Below are 14,153 nucleotides of genomic sequence, written 5' to 3' on the forward strand. Positions count from 1 at the left end.
TTAGTGCATTTGTCATAATATAGAGTATACAGAGAAAGAGGTAGTTGGTAATCATAGCCCTCAGAGCTCTATTCTATTTATCATTTTTGTAATTATATTTTAAATTACCAGTATTGGTGTTAACAGAAGTAAAGACTGTAGAACATTTTGACACTAGTTAAACGCCAGATTTTTTTATAATGATGAAGTCCAAAGATAAACTGCACATAAGATACAAAGTCAGTATTTAGTTATATGTTATCTGGTTTAATCTTTAGATCTGGACTCGTACGGGCACACAGGCAGATGAGTGGAGATATGGTCAACGAGATTTGCATATGAAATCAACATATGAAATTATATTTGAAGCTACAAGGATAACACATCAGCGGAGTGATATTGCCATTGATGATTTGTCCGTGCATTTCGGGGCGTGTCCTCCACATCGTAAGGAAATCGTTCTTGTTATTATTAGAAAGTTAATTATACCTGTTATTTAATTACTTATGATACTTGAGCCCCGGCTTATAGAATACATTTGTGCTTTCTGAATGAATTAGGTGAGTGTGATTTCGAGTATGACTTTTGTGGGTGGACAAATATGGATAGTGATGAGTTAGAGTGGTTACAAGGAAGCAATGGTACCGAGACTGCGGGAACAGGTCCAAGTATTGACCACACTACAGGAACAGAAACAGGTGAATTAACTATTATATGACATAAAACATAATTAAAAAATACATTTAATTACCCTTCAAATGTATGTTTTGGGTTGTTGGGTAGTATGTTTACAAAACACTTGTATTGTGTCAATGTAGGTCATTTTGCATATATCGAAACAACGTCTGCGTTGATTGGTCACTCCGCAATATTGACAACCACAGAGGTCACATCTAATATTGATCGGTGTCTGACATTCTGGTATCACATGTACGGTCAAGATATCGGATCACTGCATATTTATCAAAGTGACGTTGGCAACGTATCATCCACACCAGTTTGGTCAAGAACGGGAAACCAAGATGATATGTGGAGAAGAGGTACTGTTCCTTTGCCTATGGAACCAACAGGCAATCCATATTTGGTAAGTGTGACGTGTGAACAAACACGATCTGCTTTACCCAATCGGCAATTACTTTATCCATGTTGTATAAAGTAGTTGTGACAGAAGGTTATCCATTTATAATGCAGTGAATTTTCTACTAGGTATCATTTGAAGGCGTTGTTGGCAACGGTACACTAGGAGATATAGCAATTGACGATGTACTAGTAGATGATATTCCCTGTAAACCAGAAGGCTGGTGTGATTTTGAAATGAATACATGTGGTTGGACCAATGATCTTGTAAATGACGATGATTATGACTGGTTACGCAATGCAGGCACTACTCCTACAACTAATACAGGTCCAAAAGAGGACCACACTATTGACACTGGCAAAGGTGAGCAATCGAATTGCTGTGCGTTGTTTTGCTCTGTATGTGCCGTGTTTCACTTTATGCGCGCTTTCATAATATGTAAACATCGCGGTATTTGAAACAATTGTTTTGGAAAATCATAATTACTATAAACAGTAATTTTGGAAGAGATTATAGAATGTTCCACAATGCTCATTCAAGAACGAAACATATAATTCGCTTTTTCAATTGTTAATAAAATCATGTTATAACTATTTTCTTGTCCGTAGGGTATTATATGTACATAGAATCAAGTGACAAGGATGTAGGTGACCGGGCATGGCTTGTTAGTGAACATTTACAGCCATCGTACGGTACGTTACAATATCGTTGTCCAATGTATGGCTACATACTAATGAATCATGTTTAGTTGTACGGTTCTGACAATGATGAATACGATTTCTCTGCTTTTTTTTAGATAAATGTTTCACATTTTGGTATCACATGTATGGTACTAGTATCGGAATACTGAACGTATATGTTGAATCGCGCAGTAATCCTTCATCATTGAAGTTCTCAGCATCGGGTGATCATGGTGAATTTTGGCACCCTGGACAGATTACGGTGAACTCAACAGAAGAATACTGGGTAGGTTATTAATAATGCGTTATGTATATCAGTATAATCTGCAATTGTTGCAAATGTGCAACGTTATCTGATGTTTTGTTTTTGTTTTTAGATTATATTTGAAGCGACAAAAGGTGGAACCAAAGGAGACATAGCCGTGGATGACACTGCGCTGATTGATGGTGCATGCCCTTCAACACGTAAGTAGTCACTACTCTTTGTTTAAGTTTACACCAAAAACTTATTTGACTATTTCGTTTTTTTTGTGTTTTTTTCCAAATATTTTTGCCAATGAACATAGTAGTTGTTGAGTTTGCATTGTATATATAACAGGAAACCATTTTCATACTCCATATCGACATCTCGAATTTAATATCTTCGTGTATTTGTATAATGTTGCTGCGTAATTGCAGAATATGATTGTGCATTCGAAGAAGATCTTTGCACATGGAGGCAAGACGATACTGATGACTTTGATTGGACACGACATAAAGGTAGCACTGAGACATTGTACACAGGACCAATGGTTGATCACACATTAGGCACAAGTGAAGGTAATACATATATGACAGAAAAATACAATGTTCTGCAATGCCAGTACATTATACTCTAGAAAACATTACCAATACTAACTAACTAGCACAATATTATATGGTGTGCAACAGAATTGATATTGCTTCTCCAACAGTTTAATTGTCGACACGTTTAATCTTCTTTATGTAAGATTATTACAATATGTATTGAATTAATTATACGCTTGGTAAGCTAATAAAATTTGTTTTGTTATGCTTTTATGCTCAAATCCCCAAATCGAATGTTATCCCAATTTAGTTCTTGCAGATGTATCTGGTATGCCGCCATCTTGAATCACATATAATAATATATAATAATAATATATAATAATATATAATAATATATAATAATATAAGGAAGTGACATCACTAGAAATTACCTTCTCTATTTAGTTTCAGTTGTTTTACTCAAATGTTATATATTTTTACATGCACATAATTTTTACTGTTATGTAATTCTGACAACATTTGTATTGTCAGGTTATTATCTCTATATTGAAGCAAATTCTGTTGCTGGTGATGAGAGAGGTAGATTGATATCAGATGTTTTACCACCTACAACGAGTTCTGGGTATTGTCTACAATTTTGGTACCACATGCTTGGTAATATAGTGGGTGATCTAAATGTGTATGTTAGAGATTACTATGGTGTTGAAACAAAGGTATGTTTACATTAGACATTGGTGTAGAGTCGCCAGAATTTGACAACTTACAGGAAAAAAAAATGCATTCAAATATTAATAATGTGCTGACGCTGCCCACTCTTTGATGTAAGATATGGTCACGTATGGGAACTCAAGCTGATGAGTGGAGATATGGACAACGAGATTTGTATATGACATCAAGTTATGAAATCATATTTGAAGTAACCAGGATAACAAAGAAACGAAGTGATATTGCTATTGATGATTTGTCTGTGCATCCCGGACCTTGTCCTCCACACCGTAAGAAACCTGATTCTATATACTATGAACCATTGAAACCATGTTGAAAAACATATACTCACCAAATCTTTATAATATAATATAATATAATAGCCAATCCGATTCGCGCATTTAGCCTTGAATATATTTCCATATTGACTTTTCAGTGGTAATAGACGTAATATTCGGTTTCTGCGCTTGCGCAAACAATACAACCGGTCTAAGAAATGCTGATTTACTTTGAACGAGTTATGTCCCATGTGAATACGTGTAATCTATTGTAATCATCCAACAATAGATCTACATCAATCGGTCGGTCCGACCGTAGTCGCTAAGTATCTAGAAATATACCGTGTACGTAGCTAGGGTTGATAACTTGAATTTCGCAAGGTATTCCTGCATTTGTTGACGTCGTATACCGACGTATAGTAGCTCTATTTATTTTATAAAGGCATTTACTTCTCGCTGTGTATTGTACAAACATCTGGGTTTCATTGAATTTTTCATTAATCGAAAATGTGTTGTTATAATTTGTTTTATTTATGTCCGAGTTCCCCCAGTAGACATCGCGGCTTCTGAAATTTGCCCGTAGCAAATTGTTGCCTACAAAAATCTTAAAATTTACAGAAAGTTCGGAGATTATTATTATAGAACATAAATACACACGGAAGTGTGATGAAATAGCTACCTGTGAATAGAAAAAAATCTGGATGTTGTCATTGAAAACCTGAAATATATAGGGTATATAATGAGTACAAATATTGACCCCAGCCTTGGTCGATATACAGATTTGTCGACCCGAAGTGAGCTTCGGTCAACCATGCTTGGCCCGGGTCAATATTTCTATAATATAATACAATTCGGATAATATTTCTTTTCTGGCACCAGGAGAGTGTGATTTTGAGTATGATTTTTGCGGATGGACTAATAGATTAGAAGGCGATGAGTTGGATTGGTTAAGGGGAAGGAATGGTACTGAAACAACTGGAACAGGCCCAACGATTGACCACACCACAGGAACAGCTACAGGTGAACAATACCGGTTCATAGTGATATTTTTATAGTTTTTGTAGCTGATCATTGATGTTGTTGGCCAGGAAGATTAAACATAAATACTCTTCATTCAGACATAATATCCCTTATATCCAAATAATAATCTAACGATTTATTGAATCTTTTATTATTCAGGTTATTTTGCATATATCGAAACATCGACATCCACGATTGGCCACTCAGCTGTGTTGACTACTACTGAATTCACATCTGACATCGATCGTTGTTTGCGATTCTGGTATCACATGTATGGAGAAGATATCGGATCACTTAACGTTTACCAAATTGACATTGGCAATATATTCCAAACACCAATATGGTCTCGATCAGGAAATCAGGATGACATGTGGCGAAGAGGGTCTGTACCTTTGCCTGTAGAACTAATTGGTAATCCGTATATGGTGAGTACACTGTACAATGTTGTAAAATGCATGTTGTTTAGGACGTCAAATTTTCGATTTGCGCATGTCCCTGTAGTCACTGTAAGTCCGCATAATGTCTAATGCACAATGCCTTTTAAGTGATGTTAGTAATGTGCAATGTGTGTAGTTAATATATTTGTATTACACACAGACGTACGCACTACACCCTTGTTTAGTTTAGCGCTTTTGTACAGTTTATTAAAATCTTGAATATATCAGTATCACAGAAATAAATTGTAGTAAGCCTGTTACAGGGTTTGTTGATAGGCAGTTCATCAGTTGTGGCCGCCTCTTCCATGTCAAGTTCTTGAGTGAAATTTGGGATAAGAAGATATGGTCAAATTGCACTGAAACAGTTTCACATTCATCACATTGATCATTGCGGCTTTTCCACAGATATCCTTTGAAGGCGTCGTTGGCAATGGTACACTGGGAGACATAGCAATTGACGACGTTATAGTAGATGACGTCCCTTGTCAACCAGAAGGCTGGTGTGATTTTGAAATGGATACATGTGGTTGGACAAATGAACTTGTAAAGGACGATGATTATAATTGGTTACGGAATGCAGCCACCACTCCCACAGGGGGCACAGGCCCGAAAATTGACCACACACTTGGCACTGCAAAAGGTTATTTAAAAAATTGTCACCTACTCGAATTTTGCATCACAGATATAATCTCAGAATGACTATATCTATATATTTCCCACACAGGGTATTATATGGTTATTGAAACAAATGATGGGAGTGTTGGTGATCGAGCATGGCTTGTCAGTGAACATCTACAACCGACATCGGGTAAGATATGTCTCGGTTGACAATATGTGCAATGTTAATGGAACGTTCAGATCTAGATATGACATCATTGTTTAATGGTATAAAATATAATTAACATTAGTAGTAATGAAACACTGAGGAGTGTGCAAAGTGTGAAACGCCACTGACGACACTAAGCATGAATATCACCACGTGAATGATATGAAATTGTACATTCATTTTAGGCAAATGTTTCATGTTTTGGTATCATATGTATGGTGGTAGTGTGGGAAATTTAAACGTGTATGTCGAGTCAGCCAATGATCAACCTACGCTAAGGTTCTCAACATCCGGTAACCATGGAGATTTGTGGCATCGTGGACAAATCACAGTGAACTCAACAAAAGAATATTGGGTAAGTCAGAAATAATGTAGGTATATACCATATACCTGAGGGTAAATATTCATGTTTATCGCCATTAAATTACATTACAATACCGAATTCGTACAGTCAGCTTAGAGTTTCACAGAAGGAACACGGCCACGCAGTGACAAGTTAGAATCTCGGATATTACAACACGACGTATATTACCATAAACTAATTATATCACGAACAAATATATGGTGTAATGATACCTATAGCTTTCGTATTGTTACTTTTTATTGCCCTACAGTAAACAAATTTGATTCCATATTTAGGAAATATGGAGGATGAGTTTATTTTTTTGCCTGAACAATATATTTTATATGTGTTTTTCATTCGTTCATACAACAGTTACTGTTCATTCTCGACGGTCGACAAATTTGTTACTCATTTACTTTACCGAACGTAATTAGTCCTGATAAACAGAATTGCACACATGGTTCATTGCATCAAAAAAAACAAAACAAAACAAGAATGTGTCTCTATCCAAATATCGCCAAAAAATACGTTCTAACGTATAGAAAACGTGTTTACAAAGTTAAAAACTACACAATTTTTCATTTCGAGACAGCTTTATTTTTCAATATTATTTCGCAAGGATAATGGTTTATAAATATTCTTGCAATACATCAATTCTGCACTAACTGGAATAATTTCTAAAGCTATGTGATTTACAGTAACTATGTATATCTATAGATTATTCTTGAAGCAACGAACGGCGGAAGTAGCGGTGATATTGGTGTGGATGATACAGAAATAATCGAAGGACCCTGTCCAATAAACAGTACGTTCTTAAATTTTGACGTCCATTTATAGAATTATATATGGTACTAACACAATATTCTTTGTAACATTTGTTCTTATATTTTCATTTTACTGTTTGTCGTTGGAAATGTCAAATTTGAAAATCATATATATATTGGGCTAAATGCAGGAAGTTGTTTCATTTAATTACAACGGACGATTTGTTTACTTGGTGAATGATTTTTATATTCATTGATCATTGTCATTGTGGTAATACTTGCAGAATACGATTGTACATTTGAGGAAGACTTTTGCACATGGAAACAGGATAATGAAACAGACGATTTTGATTGGACGAGACACAAAGGAAGCACTCCGACGTCACATACAGGGCCAAAGATTGATCACACTTTAGGCACGAGTCAAGGTACAGTATAAAAAATAGCACGGTGTACCTAAATATTAGTGTTATAGGAATGCCGATTGAAATTAAGCTTCTACGAGAGTTACATATGTACACATTCGTCTTTAAATCTTTATTGACAGGCTACTATCTCTATATTGAAGCAAATTCGGTTGACGATAGTGAGAGTGGTAGACTGATATCAGATGTCCTCCCCCCTACAACGAATACGGGATCTTGTCTACAGTTTTGGTATCACATGCTTGGTAGTCGTGTTGGAGACCTAAATGTGTATGTGAGAGACGCGTATGGCACCGAAACAAAGGTATAAACTGTTCGTCGATTTAGCTCATTCATAGAGAAAGTGCTAGTTGATAATCACAGTCCTTGTGATTCTACATGACTATATCATAGTTCTAATTGTACGGTATTGTAAATTAGTAGTATTGATGTTAGCATACGACGCCAGGTAAACACTGGAAATTATTCTGTTTAGTGATGTTTATTATTATACATCTGTCACCGTAACGCCATAAGTTACAGCGTGCCGTAATTTTGCGGTATTTTACGGTGTATTTTTATCCTACCATGTTAGGAAATGCGTATTCCAAATATGGAATGATTACGCGCGTAAGCGTCCTCTAATAATAAAAACAAACATGGCTGTCACCAGGGTGTTACCGGACCCCATACAAAGAAGTTCGCTGATTCTGTTCTAAACTTTTTAGATTTCGGCATTCCCATGATGTATCTTTGGTATACATATGCACTTGTCACCATAACGTCATAAGTTACAGCGTGCCGTAATTTTGCGGTATTTGACGGGATATTTTCATCTTACCATATTAATGCGTATTCCAAATATGGAATGATTACGCGCGTAAGCGTCCTCTAATAATAAAAACAAACATGGCTGCCACCAGGGTTTGACCGGACTTCATACAAACAAGTTCGCTGATTCTGTACTAGACTTTTTATATTTCGTCATTCCCATGATGTATTCTTGGTAGGAAAGTCACTCAGACAGTATGCTGTCGCATCGACCTCCGCTGCGTGTCATCCAATACTGTCTTCGTGCATACTTTGACGTATAGGCACGGATCTAGAAGCCGTACCTACACACGAATTGGTGACGTCACAAAATACATGACCTTCAATCGGGGCTGTTTCCTCGGTATATACGAATTGGTATATACAAATTACAATAAAGATACTTAAGACATTACACATAAGGTAAAACAAATCATGTGACAATATAATGATAATAACGGTAATAAATCCTAGCTTAACAGTTGAACAGAACGATCATATAGTCAGTCGGGTGACGCCGAGGGTCACGCACTTGTTGCAAAATGGCCGTGTGGTTGAAACTGGGTCATGGCGTGACGGGCGAGGAAGACATCATTAAACACTCTCAAAATCACAATAAAACGGCGAAGTGGTTGCATATTACGGCGTAGCCAACATGGGAAATAAAAAAAAACGCTCAATACAAACGACATGGGTTCGAATCACACGAGATACACACTCACCAGAACTGAAGCAATCAGAAACGAGCAATCGTTTTGGCTTTTCCGTTCAACTCATCGGAACACTGGAGTAGTTAGAAAAATGAACACCACTTAACGACCAACGTCGTGGCGTGGTACACAAGCGTGCCATCAAAATAAAACAAAATTAGCTTGAAAAGACAGTGGGTTCGAGTCCCGCTCAAACCGTAAACAAGTAAGCAAAGAACGTCGCGAAAAAAATAATAAACCTCACAAAACTCCACCATACAAAACTGAATGAATAAATAATAAAATAACTTACGTCTTAAACTGGACGACGAGCAATTTGTTCAACAGTTTCCAGTCGCAAGAGATAAACAAGACCCAAGTCAAGGTAAGTTTTGTTAAAGTGTCGATGGCGGTCCCTATATTACGAAAACAATTCAGGCAACAGACGAATATCTTCTGCGGTGTTGTGGAATTTATACTGTGTCTGCGGAATTGTTGATTGAGGGTTCGAAGTCAGCAGTTAACATTTTGTTAGAAAGTTTCACAATTAAATCAAATATCCAATGATACCAGTATATTTATTTCATTATTTTAACAACTTGCAATGGTGTTAGTTGGTCAAACACGAGTTCTTACACCTAAATAAGTATCAAATATTTATCCACACATTTATTCTCTCAATTTAACAACCTTGTAGCGGTGGAAATAAATTAAACAACAGGTATTTACTCACAAATATAATGGTCAATATTTGTCCATACATTCATTCTGTCAATTTAAGAACTTGTAATTGTTGGAATTAAGGTAGAGATGCAGTTTATTTGTGAATTTCAATCCAAAATATTTTTTTTCGTTTTTTATATAGATTTCTATCTAAAGAACATTCTGTGAAAATTTGACCAATGAATTCTTATTGGAACACCGTTAAAATTGCTGTTTATTTTCTGGTTAAAAATAAAAAAACACTCACACGTGGCAATATTTATGTCCAATTGCCTAATTTGCATGAGTAACCAAATAACAGGACCTTTGATTGACAATATGCAAATCGAGCTTGTACGGGTCATAGTTCATTCAATTCACGCGCATGTGCAATTATTCTCAATTCAGTTATCGCTCGCTAGCAAACCAAACATTATATTTCCCTCGGCGTTTTTTCCTAATTTGTATCATTACATTATGCGTGGTGTGAAAGGAAAGAGAGGTAGAAAGAAGATTCAGATGATTTCTATGTCGGAAGAGGCAAAAGCTACACTGAAGGCATCAGCCCACCGAACGAAAAACAAAATCGATGTGAACGTCCAAACGTGACTTTCCCTGAAGGCGTGAATCCGAGTTTCTGATTGACTGAGAGATTTTATTTTTAAATGATTGTTCTCAAAAAATAAACTAAGCATGTGAAGAATAATTTAACATTGTTTACAGTGATAACTGCTCATTGACGAAACGAAGCTTACCCATTCACGCTAGTCACAATAAACATCATACTCTTGAATAGGAGTCAATGACTACGGTAAAACTTAGACTCTATTTTAGGCATCAGGAATGATTGAAATGTCCGAAAATGACGCCAAAATACACCTTAAAAGTCCCATTTTATTTTTTTCTAAATTCCATCCCGAATTTACGGTAGAATCTGGTCCCTCAAATGAGGGACACGTGAGCTTTGATTCTAACGGATATATTGCACTGGGCCGGGGAGATACAAACTTTCGTGTATCTTTTGTCCAATGGATACCTGTACTTCGATCATTCGCAAGTTTTGCTAGGTGGTGCGAGACAGCTTTGTTTGCAACCAGACGAACTCCGTTTAATTCAATGAAGCAAACAACTGACAAAGCTAAAATAAATTGCAGAGGTACGCTAAAATAAATTGAAAACAAGCAAATAATATTAATGAAAAATAAATCACAGAGAGAGGTAACTTGATACATTAACAACTCTTGACGCGCTGACCGCTTCTCCGCGTCTGATGTTTTGTTTTCCTTGTCATAATACTTACTGATTGATGATTTTGTTTTGATTTTTGAGTTTTTTAGCCTGCAACTCGGCCACGACCTTTGCTTTTTCCGTGAAAAATGGGGAAGTTTACGTCAATTTGACGGACATTCCATTTTTTTAAACTAACGAAGCACACTGTTTAGCACTCCTATTTTTTTCATTTGCCGATTTCTATTCAGAAAAATTCAACCGCTCGAAAATGCACCTTAATTTAGCACTCTTAAAACATGTCAGATTTCCAACAAAAATTATTTAAAACCGGTCGAAATTTTCGAACTTTTACGTTAGGAGCTGGAGCTCTCTTCTTGCAGGCGACCGTCGCCGGTAGTACAACAGCATGTTTTGTACGTACATCCGTGCGCTTATTGTCTGCGACTGTCTTAGAAAATCCCTGAATAAGGCGTTACAAAAATCGGAAAAAAATAAAAAATTGCCTCCTTAAAAAACGAACAGAATTCAAATATTTCTTTTAACAAATATGTTGCAGTGGGAAAAATGGGATTGGAAACGATAAACAAAACTTCTGTGCCTCGCGTTTCGATTCTAGGGAGTTGGTTCTCAATACTACATAAACATCATCGAGGATAAATAATTTAATATCCCACTTTGTACTCTTCACGGTAAACCATAGGCTCTGAAATACTCGTAGAATTTTTATTGAAAATACAGCGAAGAGAAGCCATGATGTTTTGATCGTGATAAAAGGTCATCTTCCTAGGACCGCCCCTGTTTAATAATTCATGAGATGACGTCATATTTACTGGGCATTGCCACGTGTTTTTACCAACCCTCATCAAAACACTGGTATGAATGACGTGTTTCTGATTTATATATTCAAGAGCAGTTGTTCTGGTCCAACGATTTTACATAAAATGTCTATGTCTATACGTTAACTTTCAATTTCAATAGTCTAGAAAGTATGACAAAGTATGACAAAGCAGTAATTCCCGGTTTAACGCGCAAATATGCAAATTAGCCTTTTTCTCGTCTTCTATTTTTGGTGAATTCTTGGGGTTTAAATTAAAATAGCTGATAGACGCTTTGGCCATTTGCCTCGAAATTTTCACACATTATTGACAAGGTGTTCCCCCTTCAAAATGCGTCCGGGTAGTTTATTACGGCGATCGGAACAAAAATAACAAGTCCGCAATTAACATGGATCTATAAATTATGCAAAAATAGAAAAGAGTGAACTTTGAGGTCATGCTGTGCGACTTTGAAAGCCGTTAGAGAGATGAGTGGACGCATTTGAATTAGTAGTATACTAAGGTATCCAGTGATGTAATTTTACCCACAAACGGACTTGAAGTTTTTGAGCTAATTTTTTTTAAACCACTTTTGTCCAAAAAAGCATATTTTTGACCCAAAATCAAAAACGCATTCTGGATATTTAAAATAAAGACAAGTTTTACAAAGTTTGTATAATAAGCTTTCAGAAAATATATAACATGTTGGATATATAATACCATCTTCATTGTCTAATTACTCAATTAAAAAGCAAGTCAAATAAACTGCATCTCTACCTTAATCAAATGAGAGTTGTCTACACCAAAATAAGTTTCAAATATTTGTCCACACATTTATTCTCTCAATTTAACAATTTGTAATTTGTGGAAGTAAATTAAATGCGACTTTTCTACACCAAAATAAGTCTAAAATATTTGTCCGCACATTTATTCTCTCAATTTAACAACTTGTAATGGTGTAAAATAATTAAACGAGAGCTGTCTACACCAAAATAAGTCTAAAATATGTATGGGCAACGGAATTATTAACAGGAACTTGTCTTGGCATTAGGGTTAGGATCGGGTCAGGTATGGGCAACGCAAATGGCAAACACTCAATTGGCAAAATGTACACTAACGGGTTATGCCATGTATATAGTTTACACAAGTAAAAACACAAAATTGCCAATTTTTTGGACAATTGTAACTCATTAATAGAAATATGTTGTATTTCTATATATATACACACTATATACTCTTATCAAATGCAAACACAACCAGTCAAAAAGGACTTTTAAAATGTATTGACCCACAAATTAATGAATATCCATGAGCACAGAAAATGCTACGTCATGAATAAATTAGCGTAATTAAAAAAAATTGCATAAAGTGTAGGTACGTCTTCTGGAGTCCTGCCTATGTTTCTTTGGTGTAACTTTTCCTAGATCTGGACTCGGACGGGCACACAGGCAGATGAGTGGAGATATGGTCAACGAGATTTGCATATGAAATCAACATATAAAATTATATTTGAAGCTACAAGGATAACACATCAGCGGAGTGATATTGCTATTGATGATTTGTCTTTGCATTCCGGGGCGTGTCCTCCACATCGTAAGAGAAGCCTAATTGTCACCTTTACATCGTTAATTATACTAATTATCTAATTACATATGGAACTTAAAATTCTCGGTTTAGAGCTTACTGTTGTCATTGTTTTAATAAACTAGGTGAGTGTGATTTCGAGTACGACTTTTGCGGGTGGACTAATACGGATAAGTATGGATTACAATGGTTACAAGGAAGCAATGGTACCGAGACAGAGGGGACAGGTCCAAGTATTGACCACACTACAGGAACAGAAACAGGTGAAACATAATTCAAAATATAATGCATATTATGTGCTGTTGGTTGTGCGATTATCAATTTACCGTGATCTACAATACTCTCAACTGGTGGAATGTCACACTTCTATTGTGTCAATGTAGGTCACTTTGCATATATTGAAACAACGTCAGCTTTGATTGGTCACTCCGCAATATTGACAACCACAGAGTTCACATCAGATATTGATCGGTGTCTGACATTCTGGTATCACATGTACGGTCAAGATATCGGATCACTGCATGTTTATCAAAGTGACGTTGGCAACGTATCATCCACACCAGTTTGGTCAAGAACGGGAAACCAAGATGATATGTGGAGAAGAGGTACTGTTCCTTTGCCTATGGAACCAACAGGCAATCCGTATTTGGTAAGTGTGACGTGTGAACAAACACGATCTGCTTTACCCAATCGGCAATTACTTTATCCATGTTGTATAAAGTGGTTGTGACGAAACGTTATCCATTTATAATGCTGTGAGTTTGTTTCTAGGTATCATTTGAAGGCGTTGTTGGCAATGGTACACTAGGAGACATAGCAATTGACGATGTTCTAGTAGATGATATTCCCTGTCAACCAGAAGGCTGGTGTGATTTTGAAATGAATACATGTGGTTGGACCAATGATCTTGTAAATGATGATGATTATGATTGGATACGAAATGCAGGCACTACTCCTACAAGTAATACCGGACCAAAGGAAGACCACACTATTGACACTGGCAAAGGTGAGCAATGGAACACC

At 36.2% G+C, this 14,153-nt stretch overlaps 1 protein-coding gene across 1 annotated transcript in view; it reads left to right on the forward strand.

Annotated features, from left to right (window-relative positions):
• Positions 1–14,153, forward strand: part of LOC100376516 (MAM and LDL-receptor class A domain-containing protein 1-like) — a 43,295-nt gene that overhangs the window by 1,685 nt on the left and 27,457 nt on the right. Inside the window, exons 6-27 of the mRNA XM_078008914.2 lie at positions 258–426; positions 540–677; positions 798–1,063; positions 1,186–1,420; positions 1,666–1,749; positions 1,854–2,023; positions 2,115–2,202; positions 2,416–2,556; positions 3,055–3,236; positions 3,350–3,518; positions 4,386–4,526; positions 4,686–4,951; positions 5,369–5,603; positions 5,688–5,771; positions 5,975–6,144; positions 6,850–6,937; positions 7,181–7,324; positions 7,444–7,625; positions 12,971–13,139; positions 13,256–13,393; positions 13,514–13,779; positions 13,902–14,136. Coding sequence (XP_077865040.2) covers positions 258–426; positions 540–677; positions 798–1,063; positions 1,186–1,420; positions 1,666–1,749; positions 1,854–2,023; positions 2,115–2,202; positions 2,416–2,556; positions 3,055–3,236; positions 3,350–3,518; positions 4,386–4,526; positions 4,686–4,951; positions 5,369–5,603; positions 5,688–5,771; positions 5,975–6,144; positions 6,850–6,937; positions 7,181–7,324; positions 7,444–7,625; positions 12,971–13,139; positions 13,256–13,393; positions 13,514–13,779; positions 13,902–14,136 — 3,760 coding nt within the window. The remainder of the gene's footprint in view (positions 1–257; positions 427–539; positions 678–797; positions 1,064–1,185; positions 1,421–1,665; positions 1,750–1,853; positions 2,024–2,114; positions 2,203–2,415; positions 2,557–3,054; positions 3,237–3,349; positions 3,519–4,385; positions 4,527–4,685; positions 4,952–5,368; positions 5,604–5,687; positions 5,772–5,974; positions 6,145–6,849; positions 6,938–7,180; positions 7,325–7,443; positions 7,626–12,970; positions 13,140–13,255; positions 13,394–13,513; positions 13,780–13,901; positions 14,137–14,153) is intronic.

The sequence above is a fragment of the Saccoglossus kowalevskii genome, chromosome 7 (assembly GCF_978046115.1).
Source record: "Saccoglossus kowalevskii chromosome 7, keSacKowa6.1, whole genome shotgun sequence".
Lineage (NCBI taxonomy): Eukaryota > Metazoa > Hemichordata > Enteropneusta > Harrimaniidae > Saccoglossus > Saccoglossus kowalevskii.